We start from the raw sequence: 20,533 nt of genomic DNA on the forward strand, positions 1-20,533 counted from the left end.
CCGCTGAGGATGCAGACGGCATTCCTCCCCTCCAGTTGGGGTATCTTGCCGACAGCGATGGCGGCAAAGGCGGCCGAACCGGACGGCTCCACCACCAGTCCCGCTCGGTACAGGGTCGACACGGCCGACTTGATGGCGTCGTCGCTCACCAGGACGATTTCTTCCACGTAGCGCTGGCACAGCTCGTAGGGCAGCGTGCCTGATGATGGCCACGTGAAGAAAAATGATGCCCCGTAAGTCTTAATTTTCATGAATATCATCCGCATGTTTTCAGTTTTCCGCATGGTATCATTTCAGTTTAGGTATGAAGATACTTTGAGCAGGTATACTATCATATATGGTAAGATACGACCTGCAAATGGTGGCGCGAGTCCTGACGCGATGCTGCTCGTGTCCATGCCCACTGGTTTCTTCTCTATGAAGCTCTTATACATGGTGCAGGCTAAAAGTCAAGCATTTCCATCAGTGACATGGCTCATTTTAAAAATTGGACGACACTTCTTACCCCCTTCTGGTTCCACACCGTAGATTCTGGTCTTGTCACATCCTGACAGCTTGAGTGCAGCAGCCACTCCCGCCAGCAGCCCGCCGCCTCCGCAGCATACCACCACCACATCCGGTTCAGGCACCACCTCCAGGACCTCCAGACCCAAACTTCACACACAGTTAAGCTTTCTTCACTTGTATGTGGTTTATTTTGAGAGTACCTGGCATGTCCTGCTATAAGATCCAGGTCGTCGTAGGAGTGCAGGAAAGTCATGTCGTCATCCTGAACACACTGCTTCACCACATCCATCAGACAGGGAGTAGGAACTCTCTCCACGTCCACACCAAAACTCTAAAGAGAACAAAAAACCCCCTAAGAGTGAGTAAACTACTGATTTTTGCATGCGTGTACATGACCTCTCACCTGTATGAGGACGGATCTGGACATGGGGGCAGTTTCGGGCATCACCACTTTGCCTTTAGACCCGTAGTGTTTTGACGCATATGCAAACGCCTTCCCATAATTCCCTGCAGACATGGTGACAAAATTGCCGTCCTTCGGCCTCCTTGCAAACTGATTGGCCACACCTCTTATTTTAAAGGACCCTGTAATTCAAAATGACAGTTGGAATATAGTCATCTTATATTCTTTGGGCGAGGGGGTTTCAACTCAATCGAAGTCTATAAGGCCTAAATAAAAAGCACTTTCTTGCCTGTTCTCTGCATGTTCTCCAGTTTAATATAGATACTATGGGCCTTGTTGACAGGCAGGGTGGTCTGGCTCCAGGGGATCATGGGGGTATTGATGACACCCAATGGGCTTCTCCGCACTGTCTCCCTGGCTTCTAGTAGAAGATCCAGGGTGACACTGTCTGCAGTCACCTCATCCATCTATTCAAAACAATAGAAGTACATATTTTATTAGCTATAAAACGTTCAAAAATCATGCCACTATCGCCAATTTAACACGGAAAAAAATATTTTTTAAACTGTTGAGAAATCATCGTGAACATTAAAACCTAAATTAAAACCGCAAGTGTGTCAAAATTGTTGAAATTTAGGTCCCCTTACGCGTAAAGACTCACGTATGTGCAGCTCCGTGGCGGTGTTACAATATTTGATTCCCCCTCCGAAAGAAATGTTCCGCACCCTCGTTTGAAGTCGGACCGTTCATCCGTAACGGACTATAATCATGTTACGAACGAATATGTAAGATCAAGCCAATTTCTTTTTCTTTCTAATAGGTCCGTGAAGGGAATTTAGCGATTAAGATGGGTGTTATACGGCACGTCGTGTGCGCCATGTCGGGCGGCGTCGACAGCTCCGTCGCGGCCTTGTTGCTGAAGCGAAGAGGTTGGTCGAAGTTTCATAGTCATGTACAATGACAGGCCACTTCATTAGGTACACCACTACCATTGAGACACCCAACACCCAAGTTCACAAACCTAGTAATCCTAATTTCATTTGAATCATTTTGATACTAAATACTAAGGGTCGTTATTTTCAGGCTATAATGTGACTGGAGTTTTCATGAAGAACTGGGACTCCCTGGATGAGAATGGCGTGTGCGCCACAGAGAAGGACTGTGAGGATGCCTACAAAGTGTGCCAGATGCTGGACATCCCCTTCCATCAAGTGTCATATGTTAAGGAATACTGGCACGAGGTTTTCAGGTATTTAAAAATGTCCTCATACTTGTAATAAACTCCTTTTTTCTCTCCCAACTAATTATGGTCCTCTGCACCTTTTCAGTAATCTGTTAAAGGAATACGAGAAAGGAAGGACACCCAACCCAGATATACTCTGCAACAAGCATATCAAATTCAACCATTTCCACAAGTACGCAATTATAACGCTAGGTATGTTGTTGTCTACAACAGGGGAGTGAGTTACTGTACATTTTTGGGCACAAGGACCACATTTGCTTTCGCCCCATTCACTCATTAGTTTTAACTCATCGATTCCAAAATCAAATTTTTAAAAAAGAAACAAACCGATCCAAACAAATTGTTTTGATCTTCTTGCTGCTTTTTGACATGGATGCAGGTGCTGATGCTTTGGCAACCGGCCACTACGCGAGGACCTCCCAGGAAGACGAAGAGGTTTTCCAGCAGACCCCCAAAACTGCGCCCCTTGTGCTCTTTAGAAATCGATTTGAATTTCGAAACCGTATGTGTTGTCTTCACGCTGCAATTTTACACCAAATTTCTCCTCAACTGTCTCACTGACATTTCTCTCCCCACTTACCCAGCGGTGAGATTGCACAAGGGGGCCGACCTCGTCAAAGACCAGACTTTCTTCCTCAGCCAGATCTCCCAGGATGCCCTGCGGCAGACCATTTTCCCTCTCGCTGGCCTCACCAAGGATTTTGTGAAAAAGATGGCGGCTGAAGCGGGCTTTCACCATGTACTGAAGAAGAAAGAGGTGACTCAAAATAAGAGCATGTACACCTGAACCATGTTTGTGTTTAATACCAATTTGTTATTTCAGAGCATGGGCATTTGCTTCATTGGTGAGAGGAACTTTGAAAACTTTATTCTGGAGGTAAATTGGATTACGTTGAAATTGATAAGGGCTGACAAAGAGTGAGGACCATTTCTATTTTCATGGTGAGTGTGGCTGGGATGATAATTTATTTTCCTTTTAATGTCCTCCAGTACCTTGAACCAAGACCTGGCAACTTTGCATCCATTGAGGATGGCACTGTCATGGGCACACATAAAGGTATGTTTCCAACTGTGGGCAGGGAGTTTGAATTCACAGCACCCCCAATTTAATGGCTCGTCCTTTTACCTCTCCGCCAAGGCTGGTTCACTTTCACGCTGGGCCAGAGGGCGCGGATAGGGGGACAGAGGGATGCTTGGTTTGTGGTGGACAAGGATATCAATACGGGCGATGTGATGGTGGTAAGATTTCTGCTTTGAACGACCTTAATTCTTCGAGTGCCGTACAACGTGAAATCTCATCAACCTATGAGGAGCGCCAGCAATGACGAATTTCTAATCAAATTGAAATGTCTTTGGGGTTAGGCGCCATCGACCAATCACCCATCTCTTTTCCGTGACACCCTGCGGACGGATCGCTTCCACTGGATCGCCGAGGACCCGCCGTCCCAACTGGTCCGGACCAAGATGATGGAGTGCCACTTCCGCTTCATCCATCAGATGCCACTAAGTGTGTGCATTTAATACTTTGACAAGGAATTTCAGTGCGGTGGGAGGGGGCACCCTTCTTCTTCAACTTACTGTTTTGAATGCTTTCTAGCTCCCTGCACGGTGACTCTCAACATGGACGGCTCTGTATGGATCTCACTGGCACAGTCGCTAAGAGCTTTGACACCTGGACAGGTAAAACAATTAAAAAAAAAAAATTAAACTTTTCAACTCTCTTCATGTACTTTCGAAATGCCCTCTCTCAGTTCGCAGTACTCTACAAAGGCGACGAGTGCCTGGGAAGCGGTAGGATCATCCAGCTGGGGCCCAGTGACTTCACAATCCAGCGGAGTCGGGAATGTTCAGCCGCCACTCAGCTCAAAGAGCAGACGCCAGAACCGGTCAGATGAGATTTAAAAAAATAAAATAAAAAAATGCTCAAGTTATCCAACACTGTGGTATGATAACTCATACCCACCTCCCTATTAGGTTAATACATTTACGATATTTTAATATTTATTTTCTGGTTACTCCTGTTGTCTCCAGGCAGTAATGTTCTATGAGTATTTGTGCCTTTCCACCATGTATTGTTCGTGTCAGGGAAAAAAGTAGGATGACATATATACTGTACAAGCTCTCCTTCTGCTGCCACACTTAAAAAAAACCAACTCAGTACCATGTAATTATGTCAAGTTAATTGTTCAAAACCCTTTTCACATTAGAACGCAAATTCATCACATTCTTTCAGGATGCTTGCAGGTTGTGAGTTGAAATTGATGATGATGGCTATAGATATATTTCCTCGTGAGAAGATAAAAGGTAGTTATAGAAAGAGGTGTAAACCAAGATTAGATTCACCAAAATGAAGGATTTGAGATAAATTCCTCATTGACACCAACTGCAGAAGCATAGAAATAATGTGGTACGTGCATGTTGTACTGTGAAAAATGTTCTGTTATAACAAACTCGCATAGTTACATGATAATAAGGATTTTTTTTAGTGTGGCATTCATTAAACCATAAAATCTCATCATTTATCCATATTCTGTACATAAGAAACTGAATATGAAAAGCCCAAAACTCACAAATTTAAATATTATTTCATTACCTTGCCTGTCATTTTTAGACAAAAGGTGTCAGCTTGCCTTAATCATTTGGTTCGGTTTTTCGTATTTTCCGGGAAAGAAAAAAAAAGTGACATAAACCACTAATTTAGGAAGGTGAAGATTTGATATTTTGCTGATTTCGTTGTCTTTTTGTTAGGTAATGCAGCCCGCTATTAAAAAAAATAATGTTGCGTGTTTGCGTTGTTGTGCAGAATTTGTCCACAACAGGGCGCTGTAACACGAGTTAACCAAGTTTGAATCAATTGTTGCACGCTCTCGTGCATATTTCATATTTTATCTGATGGAATCAAATACTGTACATGGTAAGTACGCGTTGTCTCGGTCATATTTCACTTTGTGCTTCACCGGATGGCACATTCAAGTTTCTGAACGACAACATCAACTAAATGAATTGAAAAATATATACTTTGATAGATAAATTGGCTTACTCACACGGTAAGTAATGTAAAAGAGCACACAACTGCTTGGCAATTATTTTCAAGTAGACTTTTCTTCTCCGTGCACTTTGGATAACTTGTTTAGATGCTTCTGTAAAGTTACAAAGGCAGCAAGGAGCTTTTAAATGTGCATTAGGAATTGAAAGGCGGCCTCACCTTATTGTCATGAAAATACATTTGTGCGCATTGGATACCCGTTCAGGGCCACTTCCTAAATCTCCATGAGAAGAAGAGGACCCCCCCACCCCCTCTATAAGCATCCCGGTAGGGAACCCAGCAGGTTTATGCTAATTACCTCCTCAAGGAGGAGGAGGGTGTGGAGGAGGCCAGCAGTGGAGCCATTTTGTGCTCATTTCTTACTTGAAACGACGCAGCACCGGAGTGCGCTCCGTGGATCCTACTGACACCATGGATACGCTGGGACTTTTTCCACGTTAAAAACTTTCAACATGAAGGCTAAAAGTCGAACGCGACGCCGGGAGTGGGAGAGCTGCCTCGGATGAGTTTGACCGTAGTTCACTGGGATTTGTTACATTGCCAAGCATGGTGCAGTGGAGCGCGTGGATTTGGGTTTGCGTCCTGTTCAACGCGCCCTCCGCGGCGTGCTTGGAGCTTCACCTCACGGAGTCTTTGCAACCCGGGACCGTCTTGGCGAACCTGTCCGTCGGACCGGGCTGGACGCACAAACTTGACAGGGATTTATCTCCCGAACCCACACGGAGTCTTTTCCGAGTCGGGAAGCAGAGCGGAGTTATTGAACTGTCCCGAACTGTGGAGTGTGCGCGCACGCGTCGGAACCCCGCGCCCGTGCACTTCAGAAGCACCTCGTTAACTTCTGGTGATGAGATCTTAACGCGTTTGAACGTGTTCGTCCACGGACAGGACTGCTTCATCAAATGCAGGAGAAAGACGTTTTTTCACAGTACGCCCGACATCCACATGAAGCGCAATTTAAATCTGGAGGAAACTTCCTGCCTCCTTGCAGGTGATTTGCTGTTCAATGTTGCAGAACCTTTGTCCCCTTTATCAAGGAGCGCCAACTTTTTGGACACACTATGCGTAGGACAACATTTTGCTGCATTGTTTAGACACGGAGCTTTGTTTCTAGCTGATGACTTGTGTTCCAAGAACGTTAGATCCCGGCCCGAAGTGGATTTAGAATGTCCCCTGCGCACCTCTGAAGGCAGCCGGCTAAACCTGCAGCTCACGTTGCGGTTTGGAAAAGTGCCTGGAAATGGATCCGTATCGGAACCCCTTGCTATAAACACTGGTGAGTCTCCGCGAAGAGGGAAGCGACAGGTGAACGCGTCGCCGCAGTTCCAGCTCCTCAACTACCAAGTGTCCGTGCCTGAAAATGAGCCGGCTGGGACACAAGTCATCAGCCTCAAAGCCAGCGACCCAGATGATGGCGAAGCAGGGAGGCTGGAGTACGCCATGGAAGCCTTGTTTGACAGCAGGTCCAATGACTATTTCACAATCGACTCTCAGACGGGCGGCATCACGACCATTCAGGCATTGGACAGAGAAGTCAAAGACACTCACGTTTTTAAGGTGACCGTTACCGATAACGGCACACCGAGAAGATACGCCACCTCTTACCTGACTGTCACTGTGAGCGACACCAACGATCACAGCCCCGTGTTTGAGCAGACAGAATACAGAGTTAGTATACGGGAGAATGTCGAAGTGGGGTTTGAAGTCATGACCATTCGGGCCAACGATGAAGATGCCCCCGCCAACGCGAACATGATCTACAAAATTGTCAACGGTGATGGCGTCAACTCTGTGTTTGAGATTGACACTCGGAACGGCCTGGTGAGAATCCGAGAGCGCCCCGACAGGGAGACCAGGGCCCGGTACCAGCTGATAGTGGAGGCCGACGACCAGGGCAAAGAGCCGGGTCCCCGCCGGGCCACCGCCACCGTCCACATCACTGTCGAGGACGAGAATGACAACTACCCTCAATTCAGCGAGAAGAGGTACGTCGTGCAGGTTCCAGAGAACGTGGCCATTAACACCAAAGTCATTCAAGTGGAGGCGACAGACAAAGACGAGGGCAACAATGCTAAAGTTCATTACAGCATCATCAGCGGCAATGTCAAAGGTCAGTTCTACATTCATTCCCCTACCGGCGTGATCGATGTGATCAACCCTCTGGACTATGAAATGGTTCGGGAGTATAATCTGAGGATTAAGGCACAGGACGGCGGCAGACCCCCGCTGATTAACGGCACTGGGATGGTGGTGGTGCAAGTGGTGGACGTGAACGACAATGCTCCCATGTTTGTCAGTACACCTTTCCAGGCAACCGTTTTGGAGAGCGTTGCCGTCGGCTACTCCGTCATTCACATTCAAGCCGTCGATGGCGATTCGGGGGAGAACGCCCGGCTGGAATATCGGCTGACCGACACCGTTCCCGGTTTTCCGTTCGCCATTAACAACAGCACCGGGTGGATTACAGTCAGTGAAGAACTGGACCGGGAGACCACTGAGTTCTACAGCTTCGGCGTGGAAGCGAGGGATCACGGCATTCCCGTCATGTCGTCGTCGGCCAGCGTCACCATCACGGTCCTCGATGTTAATGACAACGTACCCACTTTCACGGAGAAAGTCTACTCGCTGAAGATCAACGAGGACGCCGTCGTGGGGACAAGCGTGCTGACGGTGACCGCCATCGATCGGGATGTCAACAGTGTGGTGACCTACCAGATCTCCAGCGGCAACACCAGAAACCGCTTCGCCATTACGAGCCAGAGCGGCGGCGGGCTCGTCACTCTTGCCCTGCCCCTGGACTACAAACAGGAGCGCCAGTACGTCTTGACGGTCACGGCCAGCGACGGAACCCGATCGGACTCCGCACAGGTGTTTATCAACGTGACGGACGCCAACACGCATCGGCCCGTCTTCCAAAGCACCAACTACCAGGTGATGCTCAGCGAGGAGCAACCGGTGGGATCCACCGTGGTGACGATTAGCGCTACGGATGAAGACACGGGAGAAAATTCTCGCATCACTTACATTATGGAGGACAGCGTCCCTCAGTTTAAAATCGACCCAGATAGCGGCGCCATCACGACCCAAATGGAGATTGACTACGAGGACCAGGCTTCCTTCACCTTGGCCATCATCGCCAAAGACAACGGAATCCCTCAGAAATCCGACACCACCTACGTGGAGATCATCATCCTGGACGCAAACGACAATGCTCCTCAGTTCCTTCGAGACGTCTACCAGGGGAGCGTGTTTGAAGACGCGCCCATCTACACCAGCGTCCTCCAGATTTCTGCTTCCGATCGAGATTCCGGCTCGAATGGGAGACTGAGCTATACGTTTCAGGGGGGCGATGACGGAGATGGGGATTTCTTTATTGAGCAGTATTCTGGGATTATCAGAACTTCTCGCAAACTAGACCGTGAGAACGTTCCTGTTTACGACCTCAAGGCCTTTGCTGTGGACAGGGGAGTGCCGCCTTTAAAAGCGGCCGTTCCCATCCATGTGGTTGTTCAGGACATAAACGACAACGCTCCGGTGTTTGAAAAGGATGAGCTTTTCATCGACGTGGAGGAAAACATTCCCGTCGGGTCTGTTGTGGCCCGGATTACGGCAATGGACCCCGACGAGGGCACCAATGCTCAGATCATGTACCAAATAGTTGAAGGGAACTTTCCAGAGATCTTCGAGTTGGACATTTTCAACGGCGACCTCATTTCCCTCATCGACCTCGATTATGAGACCAAAACGGAGTACGTCATTGTGGTGCAGGCCACCTCGGCGCCGCTCGTCAGCCGGGCGACTGTCCACATTCGCCTGACGGACATGAATGACAACCTGCCGGTGCTGAGCGACTTTGACATCATCTTCAACAACTACATCACCAACAAGTCCAACAGTTTTCCATCTGGAATAATCGGGAGAGTACCGGCTCATGACCCGGACGTGTCGGATAAGTTGCGGTACACGTTTGAATCTGGAAACGAGCTACATCTGCTCCTACTCAACGAGGACACGGGGCATCTGCGGCTCAACAAGGCCCTGGACAATAACAGGCCGCTGGAGGCGCCCATGATCATCTCCGTCACCGGTAAGACAATTTTTGAATCTTGTGAAAGTCAGTGTTTGAAATGTTTTCAAGACGAGGGTCTCGAGTCGATACAGATACAGTTTTTTTTTTGTTGTCATGGCGGTAAGATGAGGAAGTCTGCTGCAGGCTCTTTGCGTGAGCCGGTTCAGCTGCTTCAGTGTGTTGCGTAAAGGTCGATGGTTGAGGTAATAAAACGTGTTAGTTGGAGGGCGAGCTCCTTTTGTCTTTGCGGTCATCAGAGTTTCGTGTTCAACTTTTGAGTAGTCCAAGCGTCGGCTCTGACCCTTGGGGTGGGGGTGGAAACGGTCGTTTTTCACCTTGGGAAGCAGACTTTGTGCTTTTTAAGAGTTAAAGATTAGACAAACGCAAACATGTGGACATCCCCGCCTCAGCCTGGCGAGGCGAGGGCTGCGGCGTTGACAAGCACACACAAGCAAGTGTTGCAAGCGCCATTAATCAGGCAGTCAGACGGGATCAATCTAATACCCCGATAGAATAAACTGGCCAGTCATCTCCTAACAGTTGCTTGCTCAACCTACTTTGTCTTTCTTTGCAACGCCCCCCCCCCCACCCTCTTTCTTGCTCTCCGTTAAAGTGGGCAAACAGCCCAACCCCAGCGAGATCTCCTCCACTCTTGTCATCTATTTCCTGAGCAATGCCAGCATGGGGAAACATTCTGTGGGAATACAAATGACCTTCTTTTAACCAACGGGGCTAGCGTGCGCTCTTCGTCTTGGGGGTCACGTTTGGTCGGGATTCCGCCTGGTAAAAAAACATCTGGAGCGGAGATAAAAGTGGCGGTCTGATGCACACATCAGGTGGTGGAAGTCTTTGACGGTCTTTGAGCCGTGGTGTTGTTTTGCTAAGTGACTAGCTCTCCGTCTTTGTCTCAAACAAAAGACAGACTGTCCTTTTTATTACTCTTAAAGACAACCCACAGAGGGTCTACGGGGTGGGTGAGGGAGGCTATTGGGTGGCTGACCTCAATAGTTCCAGACCTTATAGCCCCCCCCCCCCCAACTTGATTCAAAGCCTCTGCCCTCCTGTTTGTCAATAACAGCTGACAGCCCTCGGTGTATCCCTGACAACAGTGACCTCATGATGGTCCCAAAGGGGCGGGGTGGTGGGGGTGGGGTGTTCATTAGTCATTACCCATGGCTTTTAGGCCTCTCTGGGTAAAGGAGTGAAGGTGAAGGCAGGGTTTGGTGACTAGGAATGATTTGGAGAATACGATTTCCAACCACTTTCTCCTATGTACCTATTCTGCTTTTGTGTTTGCGCTCACAATGCCTGGGAATATCCCCCCCCCCACCTCCCTCTCCTTGCAGAATTCCCTGCTATCTCTCCTGAGATACACTCGCGTAACACATTGAACTAGCCACAACACTGCCCCATCTGTACTCGGGAGATAGAGTCAAAAAAGAGCAGCCCGATAGCTAAGGCCTGTATGTTCTTTTTGTTCACGTCCTTATCTTAGCTCGTCCAATTTCACATCGGAAGATTCGGGGGGAGGGGGTTCTGGAAACGATAACTATCTGCCGAGGGTCTCTCCGCTGTAATTTGCTTCCTGGCGAGTCAGTTCGATGCTGTCTGCCGTTTTATTCCTTTCGTTATTGATGCAAATCAAGCGTTCCGACTCTCACACTCAAGGTGGCTCGATGCCAATGAGCTGTCAGCCCAAAACCATAACCCGAGGCCTTAATTTCCCCCGTTTGCTTTGTCTGGTTTGCATTTGTCCAGCGGCAAGCGTGCATTTTGGAATATTGCATGCACCTGATAGCCCCCCCCCCCCCTTACAGGCGGTCTTGGTGTAGGTGTGGTATATCGTCGCAGTGATTGATGCTCTACTGTCTTCAGATGGTCTTCTCTATGGCCCTGTTGAAAGATGACGTGCTGCTACATGCACCCCCCCCCCCCCCTTTCCCCCCTTGTGGGTCTTTGGCTGCCATGCATCTGGTTTGCTTCTTAATCCTCTTCAAGGAGCTGCATAGCTCAGCTTTTTTTTGTCTGCTCTCAATAGGCCCCCACCGCCCCTGCCACAATCCACACTTTCACTCCTCTCGTGCTTTATTTTGGAGTTCCACTAAGATGCTGTAGCAACATAAATACGACAAAGGGCTGTTTTTTTTTACACGGATAGACTGTAACAGATGTCAAGGCAAACGTATGTGCGAAGTGCCCCGGTCGTTGACAAACACGCAAAGGAAATCCCGTTCGGTTTTTTTCCGATGTCACACGCCGTCGCCTCATTTGCTTTCTGTCTCAATGTACTCTGCTCACGCTCTCTCTCACGTATTCCTCTCGGCTCAATGTGTCTCTTTGTGCCGTTGTCTCTTTTCCACGTGGTCGCCGCGGCTAAATCTGTCCCCCCGAGTGGCTCCTGAAACTTATTAGATCACTGTTCTCCCTCGCCTTTTGTCTGCATGGCTTGTCTGCTCAAGCGAGTTCACCAAACTCGATTTACCGGCGTCCTCTTTATTTTGCTCTCTAAAAAAAAAAAAGTTTGCGGCGTGTTTGCCTTCAGGCTGTAGGTTTGAAGTGTAAATACCAAGTGACCTCGGCTGGTGACTGTTCGACTCCGCTGATGTCTGAATGCTCAATCACAGGGCAGAGAAGGCCCACAAAGGAAATCTTCGTTGGGGTCAGGCCGGCGGAAAGTGGATGTTCCGCTGAGGTGTTGTCCCGTCATGCTAGCGTGTTTGCAGTGGGGATTTCAAAGAGCGGCGTTGTTTGTTTGCAAACACAAGAGCTTCAGGCCAAGGGGGTAAAGGGTGAAGGCTGGGGTTAGGGGGTGGGGGTGGGTGGGCGTTCTGGGTTTTCAGACGGAGGTTTGTCCCTTCATTGGTCTTCAAGATGTCTTAAGCCTACCGCTTCTTGGCCTTGACCTCCTGTCATGATTTTTATGCGACGCATCATATCATAAACTATCCTCGGATGCCCGGCCACCTCTGTCCGCCGCGGTTATCTGCACTGATTTCCCCACTCAAGACCCCAACAGGTCGTGACCCCGGACATATATTTGCTCTCACTCAAGCGACACAGTGATCCCTCTTTGTTTTCACTCGTCGCCGATTAAGAAAAAAAAATGGGGAGGGGGCGTTATAAATGTGGTGTGATGACTTGCTGTCGGAATGTTAGGCGATGCCAAGTGAATAGGGGGGGGGAGTGGATACAGTATGCCACCAGGCTGAATGACAAGTGTGAGAATAGGAATGATGCCAAGGCAGTTCTCAGTGTAGCTTAGTCGTCTGAAACGTCAACCGGCTTCTTGCGAACGCACAAAGCATCAAGCCGTGTGTGTGCTCCCAAAGCGTTACGGCGCGGATGAAAGCTGGCACCGTGTAAAGACGACGTCTTTAATTGGAGCTTAAATGTTAATCCTTTCGAAGCGTCGATTTTGGGACTTGGAGTGTCGGCGACAGGTGCGTTTGCCTGTCAGGCAAGTTCAGTCAGAAAGAAATTTTTGGTTCTCATAAGTGGTTTTTTTTTTTTGCTCCTTTTTTATGTGTTGTTGGCATTTTTGGAAAGAGTCCCCTCTGGAATGTTGGTCCAGAAGTTCGACAGCTTTTTGAAACCTCATTCCAAACCTAGCAGGCCTCATCTTTTAGCTTCACAAAACGAAGTTCACTTTTAGTCGTATTCAGTTCCTCTCTGGACTCCTTTGAATTGGAACTTTTTTTTTTTTGATTTAGGCAGCGATGATTCATATGTATGCACACCAGCCACACATAAGCTGTGTGTTTTTTTTAAGCGGGGGGGGGTCGAATCTCAGACAGCAGCTGGAGCGTCTTCGCCCTGCAGTGTTGAGGCCAAGTTTCACACACGGATCCTTTTGCACCTTTTATGCGGCGCACAAAAAGCACCCGACCTCTCCGAAAATGTCTTCCGTTTCAAGTCTATCAAAAGCAGCATCTTCAAAAAAAAAAATGGAATTGTATGAACTTAGACAAGTGCGCGTCGCAATCCTCCTGACACATTTTGTCAAGGCTCCACAGTGCTCCTCTGTCTGCACTTAATATTTGAAAACGAGATGCCTGCTGCTCTCTGTCATCCGCCTCTCTTTATCACGTTAGCGCCTCGTTCCTTCAAGAAAAATAGCTCTCAGTTTCCAGCCTCGTCACGAGCCCGCAGTCATTCCCGTTGTTCCCTCGCGACGCGACCGCGCAAATCCGACGCCCGCTTACGAGGCGGCGCAGGTGCAAGAGTTGACGACCTCTCCGTTTGCTCCGCCAGCGGAAGCCCCGAGATGTTGTCAACCGAAGCGAGCGGCTTCGTTTCATCGGCGTCAAAGTGATTGTCGCCGACGTGTCGAGAGTCGCGCTGGCCGCGTTTGCCTCACGGGATGCTTACGAGGTGTGCCGGTTTCATGATCGCGGGAGCTTCTGTAGTTAGCGTCGTATCACTATCGCATCTCGACTTCCATTGTTGTTTTCGCGATTGAGGTCCTGGGGGGCAATGATCACGCCGCGGGGTTCTTCCCAGTCAGCCGTTCCTGCGCGCACGAGTCACTCATGCCGTTTTGGTCCACGCAGAGGAGGGGGGCTGCGGGGGCTGATGTGTTAAGATGGGCCTGTTATTACCAAAGCGTTGACAGACTCCGGGCACATACCTCTGACACTGTGTAACTGATACCGTCTCTTTCTTGTACCCTGATGGAACCATATAATAGCTTCTCCAATGTTTTTTTTTTAGCTGTTGAAGTTTTTATAGGTCTCCTACTGAATTCCGATGCCATTGTGTATTTGACCAGAGATGGCAAATTAAAGGTCCACCCGCCGGTGGCCCGATTCTAATTACATATCGTGCCCTAGACGTAAACGGCGGATTGAGCCACACGCATTGAAGTAACATTGGCCTCTGTTTCTCGCCACCCCCTTCCGCCGCAGGAATGCCAAGAAACCACCTTCTAATTGATGGGGGGGGGGGGGGGGGCTATAAAACGCGCACGCGTGTGCCGTCACGCTCGCAGACATTTGTGCGTGTGTGTCGAACAAGACAGAGCCGGGACGGTGATGTGAATAGTTTGACATCGTGGCAACAATCGCCACATTTTTGTGTTCTTTCTTTTGGCCCCCGTTTCCTGTCCCTGTAGATCCAGATCAAAGCAATGCGCTAAAGTTGAACCGTGGCGACCGGACTCTTTCCCCGAGATGTTTGTTTAGTTCGAAAGTCACTTGTAGGCGTAGTACTGAAGTTGCAGGTCAGCGAGCTTTGACAATGCAAGTGCAAAAAAACACATAGCATCGTAGACAACTTGGTAGAAGGGACCCCTTCTTCTCCGAAGAGCATTTCAGACATGCCACGACGTCCCCTTTAATCATTTTAGCAAATATTCACCTTTTTTTTTTTTCCCCCTGACGGACAGACTTCCAAGTGTGGAGGACTATAAATGTGTCTCTTTGGGGGTCGCCTTTGGGGCGTGCGCGCGCAAGTTTGTCAAGTCGAATGATTTACTATTCCGCTGCCCTAATAAATCCCTCTTTGAAAGGACGGAGCGAGTGTGAGTGTGCTGATGACGAAAGATTGAGGCGACACCAATCGCTTTGAGTGGGAAAGACACCTGGAACCGCAGTCGCATGCGATGATTAGTTTATAGATGGATGTTGATCTTCTCCCCTTTTCATGTTAAATTCTGCCGTGCCAGCAAAAAAAAAAAATAGTTGTGATGCGATGATGAGACACCCGAGGCGGCCACAGTAATTGTTTGTTCAAGTTGCAGTTCCACTCCCGTCCTGTGGGTGGAAGCAGAGCTGTCATGAAACATCTCTTATTCCATTGGCAAAAATAATCAGAAAATTGTTTTTGAGGCAAACAATTTTGGGTCGTGAACGGAATGGAAATATTTTCACAATAGTTTTTTTTTTTAATTTTAAATCAACAATTTCCCCTTCTACTTATCGACTCGGTTCTGGGAGCTCGACAGACAGCGGCTGGCCCTGTCGCATCTTTCCTGACTCATGATCACGCCGCGTTCTCACCGGCAGTGTCACTTGAGCACAATGCCGACACTTTGGGTGACCCCGACGGGTGAAAGATGCCGAGGTGACGAGATGGCCACCGCATCCCTGTTAAAGAATGTGAAAAAGAGAAAGGGAGCACGGTGATTTAAGGCAAGGAAGGAAGAAAGGGGGGGGGGCTTCTGTTTTTACCCTGACATTCCCTCATTTTTTCCACCCCCCCCAACTTCAAAGAATCTCCCGGTGAGAGGGAATTATTCCCCTCCACTCAAGCGTGTCGCAGTTCTCTCTTCACCATTTTACCTTTTCAACACCCCCACCCCCCCCGCACCCTCAATCACAAACGCACAATGCATTGGGGGGGGTATGACTTTTCGTTGTGGCGGATTAGCCGTGAGTTCGGTTCCCGCTGTGACATCTGTGTTTGCGTCAAAACTCTTGGCTCATAAGCACAGACTCACGATTAAATCATGATTTTTGTTTTTTTTCCCACTTGACCGGCTGCCCGGCTAACTTACTTAATGACCGAATGGATGACTGTCGGGCTCATTGTTTGGGCTCATTGTTTGGGCTCATGTTTGCGCGATTTACCAGCTGGCTCGCTCTCAGCCGAACAGCTGACATTATTTTGAGCTCACTTTAAAAATAGTTTCGTTTAAATGCCTTTTTATTTATTTTTTTCTATTTTACGTCACAGACACATTTTGTCGAGTTCATTTGATGACGAAACGAGCAACGCTAACCGTATCTCGTGGCGACCAACATTCGACGATCCGTGCGTGGAGTGCGATTGGCATCCAGTTGCCCTGACTGGTGAGTCATTGTCTCGTGCATTGTGAAGCGCATCGCACATTACAACAGCGACATGGAGGTTTTTACGAGCCAACATGGGCCGGTCTCGTCTTGTTCACCGCAATGAATCGCTACAAAGAGAGGCTCTTTTCACGAAAGACATTTTATGACACTCGACATGCAGTGATCCGCGCAGTGATCCGCATCTAATAATTGCGAGCCTTCACGTTTCTCCCGACAACCGGAAAGAATCGCGTGAAAATTTCCCCCCGGCCAAGTATTTGTATCGGCACTTGCCAGCTGCCATTGGTTGAAATGGGATTGGGTATATAGGAAGATGGCGGCGCATTCAGCAGGTGTCTGTGGGGGGTGTCGGAAGGGTCAGTGTCAACCAAAACAAGTTGAGGAGTTGCTCGACTTTCTATTTAACCACATTTAGACGCAAGTCTCATGGTTTCCCATGGCGACCACCCCCCCACACCCCCCTTTCATCCCGACTCTATTCCGCCTCCTTCCCAAGCGCTTTGTTGAACGTAGCCAATGGCGTGCCGGTTGGTAACCAGGCACCCTATTTATCAGTAACTAGCACCAACAATAACTGTAACCAAACACCCCCTTGGAGAGAACGAGAGGAAGGGACAGAGAGCTGGAATGAAGGGTGGAGGGTAGAAAACACAAAGACAAAGAAATTATTATGGCGGACAAGTTTTACTTTTGAACTAGTTGTATTTTATAACAAAAAAAAAAACCCTCCAGCAAGGAGCGGGAGACTAGATCTGGTGTCAGTGAAAAGGATCCGAGACTCCGATTAAGTCCTTTCATAGCTGGGCGGCTTTTAAAAGAGGGCCGCAGTTTAACCTGGGAGGGAACTTTTTGATCATTTTGAAATTGGAATAAAAGTTTTTGTGTTTTGCTTTTTTTTTTTTTGTAGCACCAAGAATTGTAGTTAGAGGATGTTTTTTTTTCTTCACACAAAAATTGTGCTCTAAATGACGCAATAAATGAAGGAAAATGTTAAGAAAAAGATATAACTCGATTTCAACAAAGCTCCCAAAAAAGTCTACTTTTCAAAACACACACCTGTAAATCTCTGCCTGTAGGGTCGACGTTGCCTTTTTTTTTTTTTGCTGTCACACATCAAGAGGTGAGAACAGAGCGAGATGATACCTGAAAGCCACAGCCTTTGAACCTTTCATAAGAGGAAGCTCGGAGTGTGGGGGGGTGTCAATGTGATTAGTCAGCACGGGACTGAAGAAAGACGACAGAGTCGATCCGCTAAGTGGATGTCGTAAGAAAGAGAGAGAGACTTGATCTTGTGCAGCGCAGCCGGTGGAATGATACCTTGACGGATTATTGTACTTAAACTTCTCCGTCGGAACAGGGCCGCCTTTCTGCTCACGTTGACATTCTAGCCAGGTCGGATCTGGGCCTCGTTGCTCCCCCAGTGCGTCTAACCGAGAGCGCTTGTCTCGGACTTGTGTGGGGCCTTTCAGCTCAGAGTCGGTGGTGTCGCCCGATTCGAGCACGCGTCGAGTGAAAGGTTAAGGGTTTGGCTGGATGGGGCATGAATCGCTCCAGTCCTCCGTACTTCAGTATGATTGGGCAATTAATTGAGTGGGGGTCAAAGTTATGTCACAGTTTTTTCCTGAAAAGGTTGTTGCACTTCATGCCGCTGAAGTGGGTCGTTGAGCCTAAATTGAGCGGTTTCTATGCGGCGCACCCCAATCAAACATGTCACGTTGCCGACAAAAGCAATGTTTGAAAATGCCCCCCCCCCCCACCCCCCCGAAGACTTGCAGGTGTTGAAGTGGAAATTGGACTATAACAGCTGTGTGTGTAGGCACGCTGATATATGGTCACACATGCAGTCATAATTCTTCCACTGAAATACGCAGACACAAGCTGCCTCCCACTTGCTTTTTATGACCATTTTGATTTGACGTTCTCACGTCTGGAGCGTTCACCGTGCGAGATGAGAGAGGATTCCCCCCCACCTCCCCCTCCTCTCTGTCAGCAGAATGGAGGCGATGGGAGAAAGGCTTCGAGGCGTTTAAAACACCTGAAACCGGAAGTTCTTGTTGCTTAGTTGCTGGAAAACATTCCACTGTGCTGTAAAAGACGGCGGACATTTTTCATGCATTGACTTTAAAGCTTCCTGCTTTTCGAATTGCAGGACCTCTGGTGTTTTACCTATTGTCTTTTGAGGTGATAAATGTCAACAGTAATCGCATACTGTATGTGTAAGTGTGTGCTAAGCGAGTAAGCGCGAACACGTGACAACAAGCAAGTGTGTCTCATTGGTGGCCTGCCCTCAACCTGCCGCACGGACACCTGTTTTTTTTTTTTTTTCTGTGGCGTCACAGGCCATCCTGCTCGCTAACTGAACAACCACTCGTTGCCCAGCAGCGTGACCACCAGTGTTGTGTCTGTATTCAAAACGCCATAGACGGGCGAAGGAATTTGGCGCGGTTCAGTTGTAGTAGTAGTTTTTAATTTTTTTTTTTTTCCGTAGCATCTGCATCCCACATCCGTCGGTTCCACAGCTCAGCCCATCCTCTCTGCATGTGTGTGTTATGCCGTGTCAGCAGCTGGTGAGCTCTATAGATAGCACAGGTGCCCCCCCCCCCCACACCCCCCTGGCCAGAATGAGAGAAGAACCATCTACTTAACAGATCACGTGAATTCTTTTTAATTCAGGCTGCATAGTCGAGGGGGTTCTAAGTTTGATTTTCAAAAATGAAAACAAGCCAGAAGACAATTTGTTTTGTTTTAGGTTTTTTTTTGCACTGTTATTGTTTTTTTCAATTCATTAAATTTCTCAACTTAAATGACTGTTTTAGGCCAAAAAACACCCCGCCCCCTCCCCTCAGACATGTTCGAATTCTTGACCTGTCCAAGAGTGACAAGGCGCCTGTGGCCGAACCTCACCACCCCCCGCCACCCCAAGCACCGATTGTAGCGCCACCTGTTGCTCCGGCATGCACCCGACAGCTTCCAAATAGGTTTCCGTGTTGACAGAATATTTTTTTTTCTTCTCATCAACAAGAGGTTTAATCCAGAGTGGGCAACTGCTTTTAAAAAAACATTGCCACACGTGTGGACATAACCTCATCGTCCCTTTATTGCCAGTTTGAATCATTCTTTGCCCCCCCCGCCCCCCAACCACCTGTTGTCCGTTTTATGTCACTCAAGGCCAAGTGCAGCCTGTAGCCTTTTGGTAACCCTCAACAGGCACCGCAGACATTCCAGTCAGTAATTGGTGTGCAAGGGATGAAATGACAATACGTAGCTATTACGCAGCACGTACAGAAAGCTGATTTGGAAAGTATTGTTCCGTCTCGAAAACCCGCAGAGGGCAACACAAATGCCGTGCGTAACGTGATAGCCGGAAAGGGAATGAACGACACAGGTGGAGATTTGTGCCGGTTTCGGTTTGTCACCTTGCACCGTGTATCTCAGTTCTGACACGTCGATTTGGAAATAGTGGATTTTGTTTTCTCAGCAGCCAGTCAGATTATTTATTTTTTTTATCCCCTCCCCCAGATGGCATCCACACCACCTCGGCCCTCTGCACGCTCCGCGTCACCATCATCACCGACGACATGCTCACCAACAGCATCACGGTGCGCCTGGAGAACATGTCGCAGGAGCGCTTCCTGTCGCCCTTGCTCGGCCTCTTCGTGGACGGCGTGGCGGCGGTGCTCTCCACCAGGCGCGAGGCCGTCTTCGTCTTCAACATCCAGAACGACACCGACGTGCAGGGCTCCATCCTCAACGTCACCTTCTCGGCCATGCAGCCCGGGGGAGGGCCCGGCGCGGGGACCTTCTTTCCTTCGGAGGAACTGCAGGAGCAGATCTACCTGAACAGGACTCTGCTCAGGCTCATTTCGTCTCAGGAGGTGAGGCACCTACGGATGTTTGGACATGAACGCAACGCGACGTTTACCGAATCCGTTCTTTGTAGGTTTTGCCGTTCGACGACAACATTTGCCTGCGCGAGCCCTGCGAGAACTACATGAAGTGCGTGTCCGTGCTCAAGTTCGACAGCTCACCCCCGTTCATCGCGTCCGACACGGTTCTGTTCCGCCCCATCCACCCCATCAACGGGCTGCGCTGTCGCTGCCCCGTCGGCTTCGCCGGCGACTACTGCGAGACGGAGATCGACCTTTGCTACTCGGGGCCGTGCGAGAACAACGGTCGCTGTCGCAGCCGAGAGGGCGGCTACACCTGCGAGTGCCTGGAAGACTTCACCGGTGAGAAGCTCTTTTTTTTTTTTTCTGGAATGTTTCCCCATACTTCCCCCGTGTTCACCTGATACCCGACCGTCTCTTCTCCTGCGTCTCTCTCGACGAGGTCCGAGTGAGACAGCCTTCATCGGCTGTCCTCTTTTCTCTTCCTCAATCTTATCTGATCTAATTATCCCATTACACCCGTCTCGGTCATTCACCGACTCGCTCTCGCTCCGCCCCCTCTTCCCTTAAGCATGATCGGCGTACCAAAA

At 48.9% G+C, this 20,533-nt stretch overlaps 2 protein-coding genes across 3 annotated transcripts in view; both read left to right on the top strand.

Moving 5' to 3' along the window:
• Nucleotides 1-56: 56 nt before the first annotated feature.
• trmu (tRNA 5-methylaminomethyl-2-thiouridylate methyltransferase) lies at nt 57-4,089 on the top strand. Its single transcript, XM_086103528.1, has 13 exons — nt 57-233; nt 529-865; nt 1,731-1,839; nt 1,994-2,159; nt 2,239-2,345; nt 2,533-2,655; nt 2,738-2,910; nt 2,977-3,030; nt 3,144-3,210; nt 3,292-3,392; nt 3,516-3,660; nt 3,751-3,833; nt 3,905-4,089. The coding sequence occupies exons 2-13, from the start codon at nt 686-688 to the stop codon at nt 4,046-4,048; spliced, it is 1,452 nt and encodes a 483-aa protein (XP_085959654.1). The 5' UTR covers nt 57-233; nt 529-685; the 3' UTR covers nt 4,049-4,089.
• A 1,425-nt stretch (nt 4,090-5,514) lies between these two features.
• Nucleotides 5,515-20,533, top strand: part of celsr1a (cadherin EGF LAG seven-pass G-type receptor 1a) — a 35,933-nt gene continuing 20,914 nt past the window's right edge. The window contains exons 1-3 of one of the 2 annotated variants that reach the window (XM_086103532.1): nt 5,515-9,283; nt 19,576-19,931; nt 19,997-20,285. In XM_086103532.1, the coding sequence (XP_085959658.1) occupies nt 5,746-9,283; nt 19,576-19,931; nt 19,997-20,285 (4,183 nt within the window). In that variant the 5' untranslated portion in view covers nt 5,515-5,745. The remainder of the gene's footprint in view (nt 9,284-19,575; nt 19,932-19,996; nt 20,286-20,533) is intronic. The other variant, XM_086103533.1, reaches the window with a different exon arrangement.

Source organism: Hippocampus guttulatus, chromosome 22, assembly GCF_054856545.1.
Source record: "Hippocampus guttulatus isolate MCC_2025c chromosome 22, RoL_Hgut_1.0, whole genome shotgun sequence".
Taxonomy (NCBI): domain Eukaryota; kingdom Metazoa; phylum Chordata; class Actinopteri; order Syngnathiformes; family Syngnathidae; genus Hippocampus; species Hippocampus guttulatus.